Raw genomic sequence first — 24,710 nt, 5'->3', positions numbered from 1 at the left:
CTAGACGAAGGAGAGAGTGATCTGACCATGATAAAGGTTCAGTGACTAAATCTCTCAAGTCCAGATCCTTCAACCACTGCCCAGAGATAAAAATCAGATCCAGCATGCCTCCCCCAATGTGGGTAGGGCCATCAACTACTTGAGTCAGATCCAAGGCCGTCATGGAAGCCATGAACTCCCAAGCTACTGTCAATGACATGCCGGCCGATGGCAAGTTAAAGTCCCCCATGACCATAAGTGTGGGGGTCTCAACAGCCACTCCAGCAAGCCCCTCCAGAAGCTCGGGCAGGGCTGCTGTCATGCAGCAAGGAGCCAGGTATGTGACCAGCAAGCCCCTCTGACACCTATGACCCCACCTCACAAAGAGGGATTCATAGCCGGCAATCTGAGGCACAGTGGTCTCCCTCGGCTCTAGACTTTCTTTAATAACCGCCACCCCCCCACCCCTACCTTGGGCCCTCGGTCGATGAAATGCTCAGAAACCCGGTGGGCACATTTCAACAAGGGGCACGCCCCCCTCTGTGCCCAACCAGGTTTCCGTAACGCCCATAAGGTCCGCGGCACCCCCCTGAATAAGATCACAGATTAGGGGGGCCTTATTGGCCACGGACCGTGCATTGCACAACATCAACCAGAGGCCTAGGCTCTGAGGGTCTTGACCATCCGGGGAACGGAAAAAGTCTGGGGGATCGGGGCGTGTGATCGCCTTCAAACATCGAGCACACGCCCCCAGAAAATGATACGAGCCCTCACTTCCGCCATATCTGCCCCTCCCACTTACCATACAGATAGGACCACTCTCACTAAAAGGAACGTAATCCTCCCCCATAACCTTCAAACCTATTAAATAACTGCCGCGAGCACATGCAGGAACTGCCCCCCCCGACGGGTTCCCCCCAGCACCCGCCCTAACCCTCCCTCCCCTTAAAAATTCCCTCTCTAAAAATCCCCAAAGGCTCTTTCTCGACGCATGCCACCTCTGTGGGTCCCAAGACCCGTCATTGAGGCCGGCCCTCGGTAACGAAGCGGGCCATTCCTGCGAGGCGGGGGCACCTCGCAGGTGCAAGAGTTCATGTGCAGAGGAACGCATAGAAAAAATGAGAATTGGCGAAAGATGATAAAATCCCAGGTTGGCAGAACATTAATAAATGATGGATCCTCCAATGGATGTCCAGTTGTCAAATGAGACAAATAGGGGCTGGAAAATGATGACAAAGATGGTATAACAAAAGGAAATAGACAGATAGAATCCATGGTAAATAATCCATAAATAAGGTCCTTGTAAAAGATCTTAATAAGTCAAAGAAATACTGCCAATCTATCCATAATCCAGTCCAAAAAAACCATTGGGTATAAGGTGGATGGCATTACCATCCCCGCCATCGATGCCCGTCATTAATTACCGGATAGGTCCCCCGGCAGATCTCAAACCAGTTCTCATAGCCTCTTCCGCAGTGGTCATCGAGAACCACCCTAAGAATCTCAAAAGGCCATATAAGTGCAGATGATATTGCATTGATTCGGAAGAAACAAGCCAAAATAGGCCGGGACTCCTCCGGACTCCTCCGAAGCCTGCCATATCACCCCCTCCGCCAGCTGCTCCGAGAACAAGCTGCTCCAGGCCAAAGGCCTGTCCACAGACAGCTACTGACTCCAAAAGGCAAATCAATCCCCAGGACCAGGCCGTTTCAAGGGGCAGGCCTGGCCAGAGATCTCCCCAAAGGGGCCCACAAGCTGTAGAATACCACAGATCCCAATGTGGCAGGGGGCAAAATCGGAACATCATAATGAAAAATTCAGGCAGAGAAGGCGACTGCAGGCCAGGAACAATCCTTCACCCCGTCAACGTTCAAAAGTCGGGGGGGGGGCAGAAGACCGATGGAAAACGCGGGTGAAAAGCGCCGATGGAAAGGAAGGATAAGCCGCGGCCATGCCTCAAGGCCTCGTCTTGGGCCTCACCTCCCGCCGTGGCCTCGCTTCGCCTCATGCCGATGGAACACAGGACACAGGACGCAGATGGGACACCTCACAGCCCGCCGGGGCCTCACCGTGCGCGGTAAAGCGCCGATGGACAAGGCGGGCCGAAGCCGAAGATAAACAGCGGGCCTCACCATATGCCCAGAAAATGGCCGCCATTCGCTGTTCGCCGCTTTTCCCTCGGCCCCCGTTCTCAGCAGCCGCGAACCCGAGAAGGTCAAGATACCTTTCCTGCGGCCGCCGAGAAGATGATCCAACGGGCCGGGGGGTAAAAGCAGCTCGGCAAGTCACCCAGAGGCTGCCATCCTGAGAAAATCATCCAACGCCAGCTCCGATTCCCCTAGCGAAACGCCATACTTGCGCATGCGCAGAGCCTTATTAGGTGTTGTCTTCAAATTTAATGAGTTACTCTTATATGCCCTCATGTAAATCATTTATGAAGATGTTTAAGAGTACTGGACCTAAGACAGAACCTTGACATACTTCCCTCCATGTAGAGATAGTTCTACTAAGGATTATATATTGAGTGCAGTTGGTTAGCCAGTTATAAAACCATGTGGTGGTGATCTTATCAATTAGTAGAGTATGCTCTAAGTAAATTATGTTCTCCATATTTCACTGTCCACTAATTTGTAAAAGGCTATCAAAAATGCAATAAGATTTGTCTGGCATGATCTGTTTTGGATAAACTCATGTTGGCCCTCTATTACAATTTTGTTTGTTTTTAGGTGTTGCCAGATTTGTTTCTTGATTATCTTTTCCAGGATCTTCTCACATACTGATGTCAGGTTGATAGGTCTGTTGATTCTTGGATCTATTTTTCCCCCTTCATTGAAGATGGGAACCATATCACCTCTTTTTCAGTCCTCTGGCAGTTCCCTGGTGCTCCAGGATCTTTGAAAGATGTGGTTCGGTGGTTCTGAAATCATGTCTGCTATTTTTCAACAACTCTGGGATGTAATCGATCTGGATATACTGATTTGAACTCCTCTAGAGTAGATAGGTGCCTTTTATCATTTTCTTGTCTGTTTGGATTCCTAATCTTTCTTTTATGGTACTGTTTTTGATAGGGTTTTTTCCTTTTTTGTAAAGACAGATGCAAAGAATCAGTTAAGCAGTTTTGCTTTCTCTCTGCTATGCATCATCTTGCCATTTTCTCACATTAATGGATCAATTATTTCCTTGACTTTTTTTCTTGTTTTTTACATGTTGAAAGAAGCTGTTGTTGTTGTTGTTGTTGTTGTTGACATTTGTTGCAACCCTTAATTCATTTTGGGCCTTAGCATTTCTGATTTCATCTTAGCTATTTGCTTCAATTATGTGCCCTTTTCTCTATTTTTTATACTTGTCCTTTTTATCTTTTAGTTTATCAATTTCTTCTGGGATCTCTTAATTTTCTTCTTCGGTGATATTGTGCTGGTAAAGTAAAATCTTACTTTTTAAAATTTCCCAAACCTCTAAGGTTTTTTTCCCTTGAAGATTTCTATCCATGAAATCTTTCACAAGCATTTTCTAGGTTTCTCTAAGTCTGTTGAGATCAGTTCCCTGATCTTTGTTCTATTGCTTGTGCTTGCATTATATGAATTCCAATAATATAAAGTCACTGTGCCCTAAACTTCCTGTACCTTCAACTCCTTCTATCAATTTCTCTATTAGTTAGAATTAAGTTCAGTATGGCTGACCCTCTAGTTCTCTTCTCTACCTTTTGTGAGATAGAGTTGTCTTCTAGGTTTGTCAGGAACTTGTTTAATCTTTCACTAGATACAGAGTTTGTCTTCCAGTTGATATCCAGGTAATTAAAGTCCCCTTTTACTATTTTGGTATGCTTCTTGCACACACGGTAGCTAACTGATTAGCAAAAAGTTTTCTATTTCCTCTGTTCAGTTGGATGGTCTGCAGTATTCCCCTTTAGCAATGTCATTTTTCCCCTTTTCCTTTTATATTAAACTAAATGCATTCAAGAAGGTTTTCATCATTTTCTGTTACATTTCTATAAAGGTGCAATGATGTCTTATATATGGTGCAACTCTGCCTCTTGTTTTATTAGGTCCATTTTTTGTTTGAACAATTTAAATCTCACTAGCTGCATGCTCCTGTCATGGTTTTCATCCCACCAGATTTTGGTAATGGCAATAATGTTTTGTCTGCTGTCATATACTAGGATTTCAAATTGACTACTTTCTTCTTTTTTCAATCTAAACATGCTGGCTAACAAATAGAATGAAGAGATTTTATTGCTTTTGATCTCATTACATTTTCTTCCTAGAGAGGTGAATTTGTCATACAGACATTAAATATATATCCAATAATTTCTCAGTAGTACTGTAGTTGAAGGAAAAATAAAACTGAATGACAGTTGGTCATTATGATTGTAATCCCATGTGTTTTTAATTATTTGAGAGGGCTTACTCTAAAATAAAATGGGACGCGGTGGCTCAGTGGCTAGGACGCTGAGTTTGTCGATCGAAAGGTCGGCAGTTCAGCGGTTCCAACCCCTGGTGCCGTGTAATGGGGTGAGCTCCCGTTACTTGTCCCAGCTTCTGCCAAACTAGCAGTTCGAAAGCACGTAAAAAATGCAAGTAGAAAAATAGGGACCACCTTTGGTTGGAAGGTAACAGCGTTCCGTGCGCCTTTCGCTTTTAGTCATGCCGGCCACATGACCATGGAGACATATTCGGACAGCGCTGGCTCTTTGGCTTTGAAACGGAGATGAGCACTGCCCCTTAGAGTCGGGAACGACTAGCACATATGTACAAGGGGAACCTTTACCTTTACTCTAAAATAATTAAAAAGACATGCAATTGCAATGATGCTAGCTACATCTATATTTTAAATAAAACAGCTTTCAAATTGTAACAATTAGCTTTAATGACTTTAAAGGCGAAATCATGAAAATTTAGTTTCTCCATATATAATTTGTAATGGAATTTCCAAATATATAAATGGTGCATATGAATGTCAAAAACAAATTAATTCATGTGGAGATCTAGATAAATGGTGTCTGATATAAACAGAACTCTTATTCTAATCTACTAGAGGTATTATTTAATTCCTCTTAAAATCAGTTTATTTTATTAGTTTTGGAAAAAATTCTCCAGATAATGCAGCAGCATCTGAATGTTTATTCTCCCTGTAAGATCTTGCACAGATAAGATGTTATTATTATTTGCGATGGAGGTTGGTCTGGTTCTACTATAATGTTTCTATTTAATATGAAAAAATGACAGATTATGTTTTTTCCTATTACTTTAGCATCTTTTATTAACAGCAGTTTTTTACATTACTGAATGTAATAAGACTGCTTTATGCACAACTGGGAAACAAGGAATAATATACAAATTCTATTCTAGTTAATTGCTTGTTGACATCTGTAATCCTATTAAAAAGCTTTCAGTGCACACCTGCTTCCTTTCTTCCATAATAGATGCCACACTTTTAGCATTTTTCAAGAATTAGCAATAAACCCCCTTTTGCCAGTTATATACTGTTCTTTCTTAAGATTCATTTTTTATGTAGTTGTTTCAGAGTGCATACACATATTCAAAATCAATATTTATATCAAAATACGTAATTCCTCAAACATAGAAACATGGAAAAGTGATGGCAGAAAAAATACCTAATGGTTCATTGAGTCTGCTCTTTGAGGGGTTTATTTATTTATTTATTTATTGTCAGATGATGGAAGTGTGTTTATCCCAAGCATGTTTAAACTCAGTTACTAATAAATGACCACTACCTCGTCTGGAAGCTGGTTCCAAGTTTCCAATACTCTTTGTGAAAACAATACTTTCTAACCTTTTTGAACTTCTTCCTGTCAATATGAGATTTTGCTCCATGTCCTTGACTTTTGCTTACTATTGAAAATACTGACTTGTAGACCCATTATTTACACCCTTAGTATATTTAAAGGTTTCAATCAAGCCCCATCTTTCCTTCTCTCCTCCAGGCTGTACATATTCAGTTCCTCCAGTCTTTTCTGATATATTTTGTCCCTCAGACCTATTACTATTTTTGGGCACTATTTTTCTTGGCCATTTCTGGGCTTCCTCAATCTTATCAATAAATAAATATATTTATTTACATGAGTTAATATGAGACCACAATATTTCCCAATGATGGTCCAAACTATGTTAATGCTATGATCTATGCACAAAAGGTGATTTGGACTGTTTCTGGACTGACACATGTAACATGCATTTTACTAGGAAATCCAGATAATGTTTTCTATTTTGTAGATCATTTCACAACCTTGCAAGTACTGTTCCTTGTAATTTAAGATTTTTTGTTTTGGCTTTTTGAGGAGCAGGTCATCACATGTTCAGTAATATACACATATAGAATATTAAAGCAACTTCTTCAAATTTGTGTCTTTAAGATTTGTTGGAAATGCAGCTCCCAGAATTCCCAATCACATACACATGCTACTATCTGGAGATCATCAGGTTGAGAAAAACTGAATAAATGTGTAGCATAGGATCTGACCCAAAGCACTTCTGTTTCTAAAAGATGGGGATTAATTTAAACCGATTTTTTATTTTTATTTTTTAAGATACCTTCATAATGCAGTTGTATCACATTGTCAGGAAAGAAATTGCTTAGAAAATCAATTCAGATCACATGAAATGAATCCTATGATAAAATCACCGACAGTTTTTACGTATCGATTAAATGCCTTGATTGCTATTAGATATATTGTTTTCAAACAGAAATAAATGAATAAACTATCTCAAAAATTATGCATACCTCATTATGTTTGTTTTTGGTTCAGGTTCCGATTTAGTGGTCGTATCCTCGGTCTTGCTCTTATTCATCAGTATCTACTTGATGCTTTCTTCACAAGGCCATTCTACAAAGCATTGTTAAGGCTGTGAGTATTTACAGACTCAATGGCAGAAACCATTATGACATTTTTTTAATCTCTTGGTAAGATGGGATAAGTGGAATTTTAAAGAGAGTTTTAATTTATTCATTAATTTATTCATTCAATTTATACAGCCACCTATTCAGTTCGTGTCTCAGGTCAGCATACATCAATAAATTGCAGTTAAATTCATATAAAAAAGACAAAGTGCCAAGAAAAAATCATTCATGCCAGTCCCTGACTTAGTGCCCTGGGGAAGTCTTAAAGGCTTTTTGAAAGGCAGGCAGAATTGGGACCAACCCAATCTCATAGAAGACAGCACTCTAAATGGTGATGCTATTGGCATCAGAGAAGTTGTTTCTTCTGGATCCTACCAGATGATATTGCTTAAGCAATCTAGAGGATGCTGATCCTTTTAGAACTTACCAGTTGAATGGAAATAATTAGAAAGAGATGGTCCCACAAATAATTTAGCATGAGAATCTCTATAGATAAGAATCAGTTCCTTATATTGCATTCAAAATCTCACTAGTAACCAGTATAGCTTGTGAGATGGTCTCCTAATTATTCATGCCACTATATTTTGGACCAGTTGCATTTTATAAGTGGCTATCAAGGGCATATTTCAATAATCCAGTTATGAATGGACCAGAGCAGGTGTGTCCATGAGCAGGGTCTCCCAATCAAAAAGCAGGCACAACTGGTGTCCAAGTTAAAACTATACAAAGGCTGTCCAACCAGTTGTTCAAATGAAACAAAGATTTTAGAACTCTCAAATTGCACATCAGATTGTTTGGGACAGTTCAACCACATCAATACTTATGTGTGATGCATTTACATACATGACAATTGTTAGGTATGGGAATGGGGGAAACCTTGAATTCAGTAGGACATATCTGAATTTATTTCCCTAAAACGTATTTGTACTACCCTTTTATTGTATATATTAACAATGAAATATTTTGAATTATTGCTTTGTAAGAAAATCTGTATAGCAAAGTTTTGTATGAATAAAAATTCCAATAACACTTCATGATCAGAAGAGAACAATATCAAGCATGAACCAAGAAGTTGTAACTCACTCTAATAATATTAAGAAAATAGATATCTAATCATTCTAAATCTAGCAGAGGATTTCTTTACCAACTAGTTCACAGGTGTCAAACTCGATCACATTACATGAGTATCGAGATTTTTTTACCTTTGCAGAGCCGGGGTTGACATGACGCATCCGGCTCATGGGTCACCAGTTTGACATCCCTGAACTAGATGATCCCTAGGAAGCTGATACAAAATCAGGCAGTAGAATTCTCTATTCAGTGGCAGTAAAATGGCAATACAATGCTTAGCTATGGTTGCAGGTAGCTAATGGCACTTAAAGTTTGAACTGAGTCTACTATTTAATATTTTATTATTTGAAACTTGAACATAATTTATTATCTATTGTCAATCAGGCCATGTGACCTTAGTGATATGGAATATCTGGATGAGGAATTCCACCAAAGTTTACAATGGATGAAAGATAACATCATTACTGATATTCTGGATCTCACTTTCACAGTGAATGAGGAAGTGTTTGGACAGGTAATTTAATATGAATCTATTACAAGTTAGAAATTAGGAGTCATAGAAATTTCAAATTGGGAACAAAGCTTATCTGGAGACCAGTTATTAAAAAAATAGGACAACAAACAGCAACTACAGTATTATAAAATAAGAATAGGCAGGTACCGTATTCATTTGCTTAATTGACTTTACAATCATCACTGGGATTTATATATGTCAGGATTTGTTGTGGCCATCACAAGTAAAGAGGTGTTAAGCAAACTGGGTTGAAAGTTCACAATATAAATAGCAGAGACAAAACAAGTTTATTTATTATTTATTATTATGTAAGTACTTTCTTTTAAGAAAATCCAGGAATGATGTAGACACTATCTCATTTTATTTGCAAAATAAAGTTAAATACTGTTAACAGCTGGTTCCAACGTTCATTCTTTTATGTTGGGCCTTCAAAGGGAGGATTATCAATGTTGCAACAAATCAGGTATCTTTCTAGAATCTGGTATTCTTTCAACAGATTAAAAAAAAAATAGCAAGCCATGGCATTACCAATATGAATGCAGTTCTCAAACCTGAATGTATCTGAATCTAAATCAATCAAATATTTATTACAATCAAAGATTAGCATATAACTGAACTACTAAAATTTCAAATAGATTAATATTTCTTATCACTTGGATATTGGAAAATTAGAAATCTGCTCCAAATAATACAATTTAACTAAAGCTAAATTAAAATAATTGAGAAATGCAGTAGTTTTGGAGTGTTAAGACTGATAAAAACATTGAAACTAATTTTAAAAATCCAAATAAAGAACTCTGTTTGAGCTAGATGGAATTTTTGGAATTAAAAGTTGGAAAAATTGGTTCTGGCTGCTTTATTCAGAAATCTACTTTTTAGGTAAACTGTGAAATAATGAAGATTTAGAGAATTGGTTACACGTTTTAACCACCAACACACCTATTTTTAAAATATTGCTGGCACAGATAACTAATACAATTTTAAAGGCAATACTGATTAAAAAGCAAATAAGTTATGAGCCATTACTGTATTGCACTAAACTCTTGCAATTAGCCATGTTCCCAGAAATGGGTTATTGTAATAGAATTTCTCTTCAGTGGCCTGGAACTGACTACACAATATCTCCAACATATGCCCAATTTCAATAAATTGGTTCATTGTGGTGTATAGTAAAAAAAATAAACATCCACACAAGAAGTCAAATCAAACAGCGTAACGATACATACCTTCATTGAGCAATACTTGATTATTAAAAGTGCTTGTTGTCATGGTAATTTCTATATTCCTGCCCGATATTTATGTTTTGCTTATTTGATTTGTTTCTTAGGTAACAGAAAGAGAGTTGAAATCTGGAGGTGCAAATACGCAAGTAACTGAAAAGAACAAGAAGGAGTATATTGAAAGAATGGTTAAGTGGCGAGTAGAAAGAGGGGTTGTTCAGCAAACCGAGGCACTTGTTCGTGGTTTCTACGAAGTATGTATCATATTTTATCAAATAAGAGTTGAAGAGTCATAAACATAAAGGCATTTCAATTACAGCAAATGCAGTACAAAAAAGGACAAAGAATTAACTGCTCTAGTAGTGGTTTCAAATCTTAATAGGAAGCATCAGTATAAGTGGAAGATCAATCATTATTTAGACATACCATGCTTATATACCTTTACATTTGTTTTCATTTTAAAAATGGAATTTGCGCTTCTATTTTTCAGTAGTTTTTGGTAGCAAAACCTATGAAAAATAAAAGTACAAATTCCATTTTTAAAATGAAAATAAATGTAAAGGTTTGTGCCTATATAACATTTAGGTTTCCCTCTACAAACTTTCACAGAAATTCTGATACTGCCGATTGCTTTCCCTGGCCCCGGGCCTAAGTCCATTAAATCAGTGGTCCCCAATGTTACCAGCTTAGCAGCCTGGCGTGGGGTATGTATGAATGGCGGGTGCATGTGTGTGTGTGAAGCTCCACTTGCATGAGTGAAGGGGCGCATGCATGAAGTTCCACACATGAACACAAATATCCTCTGTTGATTTGAATACAGTTTCATGCACATGTGCTTGCCCATCTCTTCTGCAACCCAGATCACAGCCCAGTAGTGGGCCACAGGAGCTGGGAACCGCTGCCTTAAATGAGATTACTGATTACCAGCTTGGAAGTTTTTGCACATTTTCTGAATCCCATTTTGTAAGCAATAGCAAATTGGCAGCTTAAATAAAAGTCATAAATTTTTAGTTGTGCTGTTTTTTTACTTTTTCTCCTGTTTTTTTAAAAAGTTTAATGAAAATTTTTATCTCTTAAACATTGTTATCTATGACAGTGTCATACACACACACCCTCCAGCAAAAAAAAACCAACAACAAACAGGGTAATTTTGGCTCCAACACTTCAGTGACATCATAATGACAAGTCTGCAGTTTTGTTGGGAAAAAATTGAAACTGTTTTGCCATTGCCTCCTTCTTAGGGCTGAGAGATGGGCTGGCACAAGACAGGATTAGAACTCACATTTTCCTGGTTTAGCCTGGCACCTTCACCACCACATCAAATTGGTTCTCTTCCACTATTCTTTTCTACTGATAAAATATTTAAAATAATTTTATTTTACAATGTAATATTTTAAATAATCAGCATTTCTGTATCAAAAAGCCTAATATATTTTATTGAGCAGTAATTGATCGGTGTTACCATTTATTGGCCTTAATAAAACCTGCTGATCAAAACAATGCAAGCAAACAATTAACACACATTAAAAGAATACCTGGGGTGTGTCTGCATTATACAAATATCTAATAATTGGAAACCAGCTTTCACAAATTTGCAAATATACCTAGCTTGTGTAAAATATTGAGTCTTTTGATATTTCTACATTTATTGCTAGCATATGTGCTTTATTATTAAATGCATGCATGTGTGTGCTTTATTAAATGCATGCTTTATTTTTCAGGTTGTGGATTCAAGACTTGTTTCAGTTTTTGATGCTAGAGAACTAGAATTGGTAATCGCTGGCACAGCTGAAATCGACCTTAATGACTGGCGCAATAACACAGAATATCGGGGTGGTAAACATTGCAATTATTCTTCCTTGCCATTTTTTCATTTCATTAAGTCCTGTTAATGCTGGGAATTCTGCCCCATGTCTGTAAAGTAGTTTTATGTATGAAATTACATAAATTTATAGGTTGTAGGTTGGTTTTTATGTCTAATAGCTATACCATTTTTTATACATATTGGATATGCTTAATTCAGATATACCAGCAATTACATAAAACTAATGTGGAAAAAACATATTCTGAGCAGATATGACTAAATAATGCAAAATATAATGTTTAGTTCATCTTCACATCCAGTTGTGTCTTTTTTCCCTGGTTCTAATGCATTTGTCTTTTACCCATCTTCTCTTTTAGGTTACCATGATGGCCATATAGTAATACGATGGTTTTGGGCTGCAGTAGAAAGATTCAACAATGAGCAAAGATTACGATTGCTACAGTTTGTTACTGGAACATCTAGTGTCCCTTATGAAGGCTTTGCAGCCCTTCGAGGGAGCAATGGACTACGGCGTTTCTGTATAGAGAAATGGGGTAAAATAACATCACTACCCAGGTGTGTTTCATCTTAAAATGACATTCTATCATTCATAGTTGGGTATAAATTTATTTTTATGTTCACGATTCATATTTTTATTAATGACAAGACTATTTGACAGCGTCTCTGAATATTCCAATTTATCATATTAAAGACTGCTTTTATAAGACATCCTAAGTATTTTGTGTTATAGAAAAGACAGGCTAAAAGTGATAAAGGACATCAGATCAAAAATGATGCAGGAGAGAAATTCATTTTGGGTTCATAAAGGATAATAAGTAATTAAATGTTGAGAAATCTTAGTCAACTAAAGCAAGTTTTCCTTTCCTATGTGGTTTCTTGTTTTACCATTCTTTCTTTTGCCATTTACATGGACTGTTAAGGTCACACAAAAGTAGAATACCATGATATACAATCCAGAATAATTAGAAAAACAGCTGAGAAAGTAGTTTCCTGCAGCAGGAAATTCAAATGCTACCATTATGCTAATTAAAAAACATTAAATTAATAAATTAATAGTAAACAAATTAAAATAAATTAATTGCTGCTCTTTTATTTTCTAAAGTCATGCCATCTCAATTTGCCTAAAAGTAATCTTTGTAACCCTATAAAGGACAGATTAAAGTATTGAAATAGTTTCTAAAAGATACTTGTAGTTTTTGTCATTCAACTTAAAACCTCAAGTTGTATAATCATGTCTTGGCCTATACTTGCATTTCTGGAAACCCAAAGTGTGAGAAATTATCATTGCTCCACTAGGGTTACATATATCAATACCCAGACAGTATAATTATTATTTCTAATGACTTTAATGCAAGTATTGGTCAGTTTAACATCCTTTGAAAATTTATTTTAACTAGCCAATGATCCAGGGGTAAAATCCAAAATTTTTCCCTACCGGTTCTGTAGACGTGGCTTGGTGGGCATGGCAGGGGAAGGATATTACAAAATCTCCATTCCCAATCCAGGGAAAGGATACTGGCAAATCTCCATTCCCTCCCCTCCTGGGGGAAGGATTTTGCAAAATTTCCACTCCCACCACACTCTGGGGCCAGCCAGAGGTGATATTTGCAGGTTCTCTGAACTACTCAAAATTTCTGCTACCGGTTCTCCAGAACCTGTTAGAACCTGCTGGATTTCACCCCTGCAATGATCCCTAAAACTGGCATGGTTGTTTACCAGCCAATAAGTTTAAACATAACATTGCAGGATTTCATTTAGTTCAACATTTGGACAGTTTAAATCTAGATAGACTTAATGAAAAGGGGGTTTAAAAGGGGAGGTTATATTCTGGTGCCCTAATGGGCCCAATATAGCATGATTATCTGGAGCTTTATTCATTTTACAGCTTACTTCTGTATTGAAATTCAAGATGATAATGATCACTTTCCACTAATTAAAACACTAAAACAAATCTTGAATCATTAAAAATAGCCCATTGCCTTATTGACATTACAATAAAGAAGCAGGTATGAAACTAATGGTCTAAAGATTTGGCTACATTTTTATCTAGGCTCTTGACTTTAGAGCCCCTGCTTCTGATACACAAACAAATCTGCCTAGCTGACTTCATTGACTAGGTAGTGTCACTGTATCAGTCAATTTCCCATGGGTAAGATTTTTATCAGCCAATGCTGTTTATGCACATAAAAAGTTTAAACCTTGATATAAATAATATTGCATCAAGGATAAAAAAATCTCTCTGAAATGCAATAAATTCATTTTTTAAGGAAATTATAAAGTCCTTTTGACCTAAAGACCTAAAGAAAATGCAGGCTGCAAGACAGAATTGGGAGAACTTAATTTTGGAAGCTAAACTTAAGAACACCACTTGGTTTCGGCACTGATTAAGAGTAGATGGACTGTACCTGTATTTTGGTCCTATCTTGCAAATATCAGCAGATAAATTGGAGGATCACTTCTATAAGATTTTTTTAAAAGGAATATGCTATAATCACAGATGTAATTCCCTCTTGTATTGACTCTGGGATTGTCATTTTTGTCTATAACTAACATATCTATAGCCAAATTAAAATCAGAGAAGACATCTGAAGGAGATTTAATTCCCCTAATTTAAAAAAAGTAAAAAAAGACTGGTTAGCTCCAGTTCTGACCACCCTATTTTTATGTATTAACAAGACAAGGCAATTTTTGATCGTAATTTTAATGCTATAATACTAATATATTTTAATATTCATAATTGTTTTTATATTGATATGTTTTATTATGTTATAAGCTACTCAGAGTTGTTTCAGACCATGAGATGAGTGACATATAAATTTAATAAATAATAATAATAATAATTAGAAATAGGCTATTATAATATTATCACAAAAAATAAAAGAAACATACTTGATCCTATTAATTACAGGCTTAGTAGTTATTAAACCAAATAAGCAAACTCTATGCCATCTTTTTATATTTAAAATTAGTAGATTAGGTACAAAATAAAAATATTACTCCTGAAGGACAGACTGAATTTAGAGATGAATAATCATGCCTGGAGAGAAATTCTGGCCCCAATTGCCATTGTAACACAAGGACTATCTGTATATTCTTGCAGCTGCAAAGTTTACCACAGTAAACTTTACAAAGTTAAACAGTCCCTCAGCTTGCTTTTTTGAAAGGCTTAATATTCTTGAAACTACTCAAAATAGGTTTCAAAAAATATCAAAAATGCTGTCTTAATGTAGAGACAGGTATTCATGTATGCTAGAACAGGAGTTTCCAACTTGTCAGTCTGAGGGCCGAATTGGACACTTTGCAAACATTTAAGGGGCAGAGAAAAAAATAAATTTTATAAATGAGCAAATAAAAATTAATTGAGTTAATGTGTTTTATTTTGCTCAATATGATATGATTCACAACAAAAGCAAAAAAGAAAGGGGACCACTACAAAGAAACAATGTTGTGCTTGTCTAGACAAATAATATGAGAAAAATGTCAAATATTAGGAAATATAAAAACAGAGAAAAGCTATCACTCCCCACTCCTCTCCCCCCCCCCACCGCCCAGGCAAAAGAAACGATGCTCCAGCAGGCTTCCGCTTCCTCATCCGGCCAACCCTAAGCCAATTCAGATGGAGCTTTTTTGTGTACAGCAGTGACGGTGAACCTTTTAGATAACAAGTGCCCAAACTGCATGTGTGTGCATGCCCAAACTAAAAGGTGCGCACGTGCATGTGTGTGCATGCCCAAACTAAAAGGTGCGCACCAACATGCACAGACATGCTTAAGTATATGTGCAGTCATGTGGGCATGCGCAGCAGAGACCCAAAGACCAGCTGGCCGGCGGGAGGCGGAGCATCCCAACAGCAGCAGCATGGCAAGAGATAAGATCTTTTTCTTTCGTGAGCTTCTGTTTTGGAACATAGAAACATAGAAACAGAAGCTCACAAAGGAAGCAACACAGAGATCTGACCTAGGGCAACAGTGCGCATGCCAACAGAGAGGGCTCTGCATGGCACCTCTGGCATGCATGCCATCGGTTCAACATCATGGGTATAGGGGGAGAACAATCCAAAGGAGCCCCTTGAATCATACACATCCTCTCAGCAAAGGAAGCAACCCTCCAGCTGGCTCAAAGCCAGAGGAAATTTTATGCTTCCCCTTCCTCGTCCAGCAATCCTTCAGTTGGCTTACAACCCCATCCCCACCCCATCACAGAAATTGAGGGAACCCTATCTTCCTTTCCAAACAGTAATGAATAAAATCCTGCTTTTTCTCCCTGTGCTGTTTGGAAAGGATCAAAGCACAGCCCATAGGAGGGGCTGGCAGATTAGAACCTTCCAGAGGGCCAGATGTAGCCACAGACCATAGTTTGGAGACCTCTGTGCTAGGTTATATGGTTTCTTCTTATTGTCTTTGGCTAAATGTAATCCTATTTCCTATAGATTCGGCACCATTTGTACTTTTAGAATAGAATAGAATTCTTTATTGCCAAGTGTGATTGGACACACAAGGAATTTGTCTTTGGTGCATATGCTCTCAGTGTGCATAAAAAGGGAAAAAAGACATTCATCAAGAATCATAAGATACAAGTGATAGTCATAGGTTACTAATAAGCAATCAAATCATACTAGGAAATAAATAAAACAATATAAATTGTAGAGATATAAGCAGCAAGGTTATAGTCATAAGTGGGAGGAGATAGGTAATAGAAACGATGAGAAGAATAATAGTAATACAGTCTTAGTAAATAATTCGACAATGTTGTGGGAATTAGTTGTTTAGCAGAGTGATGGCATTTGGAGAAAAATTGTCCTTGTGTCTAGTTGTTCTGGTATGCAGTGCCTATACCGTCATTTTGAAGGTAGAAGTTGAAACAAATTAATGTCCAGGATGTGAGGGGTCTGTAAATATTTTCACAGCAGTTTTTTTGACCCGTACAGTATACAGGTTCTCAATGGAAAGCAAGTTAGTAGCAATTGTGGGGGTTTTTTTGCAGTTCTAATTTTCTGTTGAAGTCTGTGTTTGTCTTGTTTGGTTGCAGAGCCAAACCAGACAGTTATAGAGGTGCAGACTCAATGACAGATTCAATAATTTCTCTTTAGAACTGAATCAGCAATTCTTTGGGCAGTTTGAGCTTTCTGAGTTGGTGCAGAAAAAACATTCTCTGTTGTGTGTTTTTGATGACGTTTTTGATGTTAGGTGTCCATTTTAAGTCTTGAGATACCATAGAACTAGAAACTTGAAGGTCTCTACTGTTGATACTGTGTTGTCTACTATTGTAAGAGGTGGTAGTATAGGAGGGTTTCTCCCAAAATCTACCACCATTTCTACTGTTTTGACTGTGTTTAGTTCAAGATTGTTCTGGTTGCACCACAAGGCTGGTTGTTCAACCTCCCGTCTGTATGCAGATTCGTCATTGCCTCGATTGAGACCAATCACTGTTGTATCATCTGCAAACATCAATAGTTTATCAGATGGATCATTTGAGGTGCAGTCATTGGTATATAGATACAAGAGAAGTGGAGAGAGCACACAGCCCTGTGCTAATTGTACAGGTATCTGATGTGATTCTGCTTAGCTGCATCTGCTGCTTCCTGTCTGTTAGGAAGCTTATAATTCATTTACAAGTGTGGTCAGGTACAGCTAGCTGATTTAGTTTATTTATATGAATATCTGGAATGATGGCATTGAATGCTGAGTGTAAATCTACGAAGAAGACCCTTGCATAGGTTTTTGGAGATTCAAGATGTTGTAGGAGTCACATTAACAGCATCCTCTGTTGATCTATTTGCTGGGTAGGCAAATTGCAAGGGATCTAATGGCAGATCCATAATGGATTGCAGATGGGCCAGCACTAGCCTTTCAAAGGTTTTTATAACTACAGATATTAGAGCAATTTGTCTGAAATCATTTAGTTCCTTAATGGTGGGCTTCTTCGGCACTGGAATGATAGTAGAGGGTTTGAAGCAAGAAAGAACATAGCACATCTCTAGAGTTTGTGGAAATGGGTGGCAGTAGTTTTCTAACAAATCTACTGTAAAACACATTCAGGTCATCTGCCTGTTGTTGATTTCCTTCAGCATAGGAAGGAGGTTTGCTTTAACCAGTGATATTTTTAAGAGTTTTCTACATGTTTGCTGGTTCATTTGTTGAAAACCAATTCCTTAGCTTTTCTTTGCTGCTCTGATTTCCCTTGTTAATATATTTCTGGCCTGATTGTACAACATTGTACCAAAGGCTTTCTCTTTGGTACAACGTAGCTGCTTAAGTTTAGCTGTGAACCAAGGTATATTGTTACTGTATATTCATAGGTTTCTGGTCAGCACACATAGGTCTTCACAAAAACTGACATACGATGTTACAGTATCTTTGAGTTCATCCAAGTCTGCAGAGGTATTTTCAAAAACATTCCAATCAATGCAGTCAAAACAAGCCTGTAGCTTTAGCTTTGTCTCCTCAGTCCAAGTCCTCACTAATTTAATTGTTGATTTCATGGTTTTAGGTCTTTGTCTGTAAGCAGGTATAAAGTGCTGTTAATATATAAACATAAATAGCACCACTGTTTAGATGGCTCATAAAGAAATACACAAAATGGCAGAAATCACCAAGACTCCAGTATGATGCATCTTGCCATTTGTAGTAGAGAGTAACCATACTTTCTGAATGTTTGAATTAGGAGATAACTGAGTCTAGAGTTATAGCTGCAAATACAGGTCTGTCAATCTTTTCGTAAGCATTAGCATTACAGCTTAGAAGGAAGGTGCCTAATTCTTGTCCTTTGTTAACATTTTTCCTTTCCAGTCTTTCCTGCTGGTTGTGGGAAAGTTATGTTTACAGTTCAAATGGGAAATTGTGACTAAGGGAAAATCTGGAGAGAAAAATTGTGCATAAGATTCTGATTAAAGAAATAGTCTTTCAAACCCATTGTTAATTTACACAGCAATAACAAACAACATCCTTCCCCAAAGATGTGGTTTTACTTGCATTTTCAGGTTTAAAAGGATCAATAAGACAAGTGACATACATTGGACTATTACTGACAAAGATGCTATTTTTAAAGCTTTGCATATTATTTTCATTTTGCAGAGCCCATACTTGTTTCAATCGCCTGGATCTTCCACCCTACCCATCATATTCAATGCTGTGTGAAAAGCTGTTGACAGCTGTTGAAGAGACTAGTACCTTTGGACTTGAATGAAAAAAGGGATTCAATTGCTTCCTTGTCAATGACATCATTTGCTCCTTCTGCCATATGAATTTTATTTTCAGTATTTTATTTCTGATGGAAAAGACAGGAGAAATAAAAGCTGTGCATGAAGAACAGCTTTCCTTTAAGAACTAACTTTCATGCTTTTCATCTTTAATTCCCAATGGGCAATTACCCTGTATGCAATATGAAAACAAGGTCTCCATGTATCTACACATACCTCCATTAGTAATAATGAAAATATGAATGCAAGTTATTCTACACTTGACCAAGTGTTAATGTTTACTTCTATGTTAATTAAAAAAGAATATTCATCAAGCATTCCAAGCTATATGTTCATCCTTTCCATCTTAATTGTATTATGTCTTCACCTTTGAAGTTGGTCAACGATCTTATTCATTTAATATTGATTTTTGTACATATCATACAAAGGTGAAAAACCATGAGCAAAATTGAATTTTTTAATGTGAACTCATAATTCATATGAGCTAGATCAGTTGGAATTGGGCCCAATGATGTGGTGCAGATAAGTTATTCAAAGCAACAGAACTAACCTGCAGTGCAATCAGAATATGTAATGATTATTAATAACTGTTAAATTAAATTAAAATACATATCTATTGAGGTATAATTAAGGGTTAATGCTTATTAAAATAAACACATATTTGGACTCAAGAAGGATGTTTATTATGTAATATAACAGGCAGCACCATTTTAATTATTGTACATAACAAAAAATAACAGTATAAATACCTTTCTTTATCTTCTCTCATTCTGCTTATCAATTCTTGGTTTTTTGATAGTCCATTTCCTAACAGAAAAGTAATATAGACAATCCTGCACTATGTATTGGGAACCATTATTGAAACTATAATGAGTGGCTTTGTCCCATTTCTCTTTGATGTCAAATATCACAATTAGTTCTATTAAAATGATTTAGCCTAATTACATTGTATAAGAAGCTGCAGAGGTTGATGGAGTGGAAAAATATGAATAAGAGAATGATGTTTAGGACTGTTACCTAAACAACTGAATTCCCTGATAAAACTCAATATAGCAGTTCTTTGAGTGTACTGAAGAGTCTAAACTCCTCTGTACCCATGTGAAACAACAGATAATTTAAAAGATTCATTTTCTATTCCCAAAGTCAATGGGAAAAAATTAAGATTTAAAATAACACTTCTCTTTTTATTCACTGCTGCTACACAAATTTTCTACACATGAGAATAAAGCTGAAACATACAATGGTGATGAAATTTATTGAACTCAGTGAGCTTTATTTCTATGTATGTACGGTTTTGTTTTTAGTAAAATAGTTCATATTTCTATAGTGTGTATCTTTAAAAATTCAGTAAGTAACAAATGATTGTGTATGTTATTAAATTATCACAGGAAGAAAACTACCAGTGGTTAGGAAGTGGGAAGCTGCAACAAATTTAATAATAATAATAATAATAATAATAATAATAATAATAATAATAATAATAATAATAATAATAATAATAATAATAATAATAAACAAACAATAAAATACTATATGAATGTAAATTATCTAAAGTTCTAATTCTTGAAAAGAACCTATAGAAGGGAAGGATAATAAAAAAAAAGATAGAGCTTGTGAACAAAGTTTCTTCTTTCCTGAAATCAAGGAACTAAGGAAGAGCCCAAAGGAATACCAATGAATGGTATTTCCTCCATAATTATATAATCCATAATACCAATATAGTATTTCCTCCATAATTACTATGTGAGGAAAAATATTTTATTTAGAATACAAACCTGCAGCTAAAAAATAAGTTGGCCCCTGATCCAAATATGGGGAAATTTAAAAGTGGATTAGTCTTTAAAATCAGGGACAGAAATATATTGTGGCTGAATCATGCCTTAATTGGGTTATGATTTTGTCTTCAGCAAATCTGAATTTGAGATATATTCTGTACAAATTTCAAAAAAGAAAAAAATGTAACACAAAAAAGTCATTTGCCCTGCCACATGACACCTGATGATACTATTTCAAACAGAAATATGAAGCGGTGATTTGTGTAAAAGCCTTTACACCAGGCAAATGAGACTAAATAACTTAAACCTGTTTTAATAAGGCTAATTAACTAACCTTTAACTTAATAACTTTAAACACTTTTTTTAATAAGGAACTTTCCTCTGCAAAAGAAACATGTCTTTTAAAAATCTGTTTAGTATTCAGTATTGTGCTTCATATTATTAAGAATGGAGTCATTAAATGTAATTTTAAAGAAATGTTTTATATGAGCAAGTTCAGTGAACTGATTCCCCAAAGTTAATTTTAGCTTAAAAGATTTCTTTAGACTAAAGAACTCAATCTAGGATCTTAGAACTATTATATTCTGTTAAATTTATCATCAATTGGAAACAAATGTTGATACCACTTTCATTTATTAAGATATTTTTTCAATCACACATATGTGTTGTAACTGGTTGCACAAAAGTTATACGAGACTTCCAAGCATAGTATGAAATATATTGACGCTGTTTGATTGATTTTAGGAACTTATCTGCAATTCTTTGAATAAGCAGGAAATCCACTTTTACTATAAGTCACACAGTAAGTCTTCCAATGGAATTCCACTCACTCCCCCTCCCAAAAAATTGGACTAAATGCAATTTATGTTATTTGCACTTTTCTGTGGATGAAATCCTTCTGAAATTACTACATCTAAAGCATGATTTTTAGCATGCAAAATTAAATGCAATGTCACTGCATGCATATTTATGATATTAAAAATAGGGTGGCATCTGAAAGAAAAATAGCAAACACAAACTAGCCAAGGCACATTTAACTAACCTGTTAGTTCCAGATGGGCCAAATATTATACATTTGCTTATTAAAAAGCAATTTAAATGCTTTACAACACTGTATAGTTAAAAACAATATCTTTTAGAGCTATATTTTATTAAAAATTAAAACTATTTTCTGTAGTATGATGAAAGATTTGTACATGCTGGAAGGCATTTGAAGAGATACAGAGTCATAAATATCCATTAAAGACTTTGTTTTAGATGTCAGCCATGTTTTAGAAACTGAAATAAAAATTGGTTATTTGGCCTTCTGAATCTTACTAGTGCTGTCAGGCAAAAAGAAAATAGAAAATATCTGATACTATTATTCTTCATGCCATCTGAACAAAACAGTTTCTTTTTTCTTTTTTTCTTATACCATTGGAGTATTATTTATTAATTATTTTGGAGTTGTATGATTCCATATTAAATTGTCTTATTAGCTATTATACAGATCCCTCAATGTTACATAAGAGGATAAAGCATTGAAGCTAATGCCTTAGAAATTGACTTGAGAAAAAACTAATCACATTTTTAAAATATGAGAAATAAGAGTGTTGTCTTGAGACAGTGCTTTTGAGTAGAAGATAACAGAGTAATTTTAGAAAACACTAATTTTGTCCAATCTGAAACTAAATCCAATCTGATTTTTTCTGCTCTGTCCTATACTCAGAAAATGAGTAGTTAATTCCACCTGACTTGGAATAACATGGAAATTAGTGACACAGCAGGAAAAATATATAAATTGTTAGGATATCATTCAATATATTACTTTGATCAAAGCCTTTTCAAATTTCAAAATGTAAGAATTTCTACTTGATTTTTAACAAAACTGAAAATTGGTTTCAGTCTGCTGTAATTTTATTTGCTATACAAAATTCATATGCAAGCTGTATACATTTTCACCATGATTTCATATTACTGAGAAAAATGTTTCTTGGTCACTTTTGAAATGATATTTAGAACCATAAAGGTGGATTCAGCAAATGTTGAACCACACAATTACAATTTCTACAAGGTCTCAGTGGTAGCAAACTGGACATCTTACTGGAGTCAAGTGCCAAGACGTTATCACACCTGGGGATTAAAGTTTTTTCTGGAGATTTCATCACACACACACACACACACACACACACCAAATGGCATCACTTTAATGTGAAACTAATTATTTATTCCTAAAAATATTAAAGTCAATGTTTCTAAGAAACAAATTGCACATCTTTACACACAAATTATTGTCCTAAGTACAAAAATTTGGCTCTAAATTCTATTGAAATCAATTAGACTTTAACTCAGATAAAGTCTTGTTTTTAGAAAGTATTCCCACTTTACCAAATACTGTGCTGAATTTAAGAAAAATGTATCTGTTCTGAACTAAATTCTACTGTAGTCCATGGTCTACTGTCATTAACTTCAATCATGATACGGCCTCAGGAAGGAATTCCCAGCAAAGTTCTACCTTGTTTAAATCTAACATACACAAAACCAGTGTTTTTACTGTTACTGTAACAGTAACTGTTTACTGTTACTGCTACTGTTTTGTAGGATTTAGTATTTCAAAATTTACTGTAATGTGCCACAAATCTGGAGTAACTTTTCCAAGGTCTGAAAAGTTATATTACTCCTTTTCCCCATAATATATCTTTGTAACAAACTGAAATATTGGCTAAATCCCCTGCAGCTTCTATTTGATCTAAAACCAGAAATCAAAATTATGGTTTCAGTAAAGACTTCATAAATTCCTTGTGTTTCCAATCACACTTGGCCAATAAAAAAATTCTATTCTATTCTAAAAGTCAATGGCAGGAAAAGTCTCCTTAATGGGTTGGTTTTGGTTCTAAGACAGAAAAATGTCACAATACTCAGGCTGCGCTTTCTATTCAATCATATCACTGTAAAAGAATGTCAATAAAATATTTGTTATGGCATGAAGTGGTATGTTTATAAATTTCTTTTCTGTGTTTATTCTCTGAATGAAGCCTTTTCTATGCCCTCCAAATAAGTATTTTTCTTCTCTTATACTTGATGATCTATAAGCATTTTCTCCTACTATATGTATCCTTCAAGTACAGCTAATAGAATATACCTCTTTTATTTAAAGAGAAAGCATATACAATATATTTTATAAATAATAGATAATATTTGAGAGGACTTCAATAAGGGGCAAAAGAAGTATAGAATAATTATGTCAGGCTTATAGTGATTTTTTAAACAAAATATAATTTGCAATGCTATATTACAATTAGGTATAGTTTTGATATAATGTTTTCAGAGAAATACTAAAGTTACAGCAAAGGATGAGATACGTCTTGGTATATCAGAGAAATAAAATGTACAGACGAGAATATGAAACAAAGTGCAGTAGGATATGAAAATCTAGGTAAAAACTTCACCAATATTTCTAGTTCAACTTCCAGTCCAGAATCAGAATCATACCTAAATAACTTCAGTAAGTTTTTAGTGTGCAATTTTCTGCCTGAGCAGGGATTTATTGTTAGACAAAATCTTCCCATCCAATTTTGTGATTAAATGCCATAGGGGTAACTCATTTGTGTGGAATATACATACCAATCAGATCAATTTCCAATCAAGCTTGACCTCTACCCAGTACATGGCATCCCATTCACAGCCAGTATTAACATTTGTAGAATCTCCTCCTTTCTTCTTCTTGAAATACAACAGATTATCTGTAATCACTTGAGCAGGTTTTCCTGTTTTTGAGCCTCTTCCTGGAGTGAAATGATAAAAATCCACCTGGCTCACAATAATGTTGTTCTTTGATGCTAGTGGGGAATTGCTGGTCTGAATTGTTTGTTAGGGAATTGCTGATCTGAAAATTTATGATATTTATGTAATCAGCATATCTAAATTATATTAAAGTAACCAAAATATCTTTACAATCCCCAAGGGATGTGACAACTTTTGAGCACTCCTAATGTTTGGAAATTAAAAATTGAAAAATTTGACACACACTAGAAATGAAACAGAAAATGTTAAAAAGTTATATTTTGAATTTACTTACCAAGCACATCTAAAATATATTAAAGCAGTGGTTCCCAACTTTTTTTTGGCCATGCCCCACCTAAGCATCTCTAAAATCCTGATGGCCCCACCCACCGTGACATATAATTCTTATTATTCAAAAAGTGAACTCCTACTCACACGGAGGAAGCCTAAAAGGCATCCTTTAAACTTGGTTTAAACAAGGTTCCAAAGAACATGGTATCCATGAAAG

At 35.8% G+C, this 24,710-nt stretch overlaps 1 protein-coding gene and 1 long non-coding RNA gene across 4 annotated transcripts in view; one reads left to right on the top strand and one right to left on the bottom strand.

Moving 5' to 3' along the window:
• HECW1 (HECT, C2 and WW domain containing E3 ubiquitin protein ligase 1) overlaps positions 1-18,674 on the top strand; it is a 249,520-nt gene extending 230,846 nt beyond the window's left edge. For all 3 annotated transcript variants that reach the window (XM_058183258.1, XM_058183260.1, XM_058183259.1), the window contains 6 exons: positions 6,746-6,844; positions 8,293-8,422; positions 9,750-9,896; positions 11,364-11,478; positions 11,824-12,022; positions 18,541-18,674. In XM_058183258.1, coding sequence (XP_058039241.1) covers positions 6,746-6,844; positions 8,293-8,422; positions 9,750-9,896; positions 11,364-11,478; positions 11,824-12,022; positions 18,541-18,652 — 802 coding nt within the window. In that variant the 3' untranslated portion in view covers positions 18,653-18,674. The remainder of the gene's footprint in view (positions 1-6,745; positions 6,845-8,292; positions 8,423-9,749; positions 9,897-11,363; positions 11,479-11,823; positions 12,023-18,540) is intronic.
• LOC131198521 (uncharacterized) overlaps positions 1-18,715 on the bottom strand; it is a 28,918-nt gene extending 10,203 nt beyond the window's left edge. The window contains exons 1-4 of the long non-coding RNA XR_009155105.1: positions 18,637-18,715; positions 10,925-10,992; positions 9,649-9,795; positions 6,721-6,823 (exon numbers count right to left, since the gene is read on the bottom strand). This is a non-coding gene — a long non-coding RNA (uncharacterized LOC131198521). The remainder of the gene's footprint in view (positions 1-6,720; positions 6,824-9,648; positions 9,796-10,924; positions 10,993-18,636) is intronic.
• Positions 18,716-24,710: the final 5,995 nt, after the last annotated feature.

This window comes from Ahaetulla prasina, chromosome 4 (assembly GCF_028640845.1).
Source record: "Ahaetulla prasina isolate Xishuangbanna chromosome 4, ASM2864084v1, whole genome shotgun sequence".
NCBI lineage: Eukaryota > Metazoa > Chordata > Lepidosauria > Squamata > Colubridae > Ahaetulla > Ahaetulla prasina.
The sequence above is the reverse complement of the archived record's forward strand: the minus strand, read 5'-3'. Positions and strand labels throughout refer to the sequence as shown.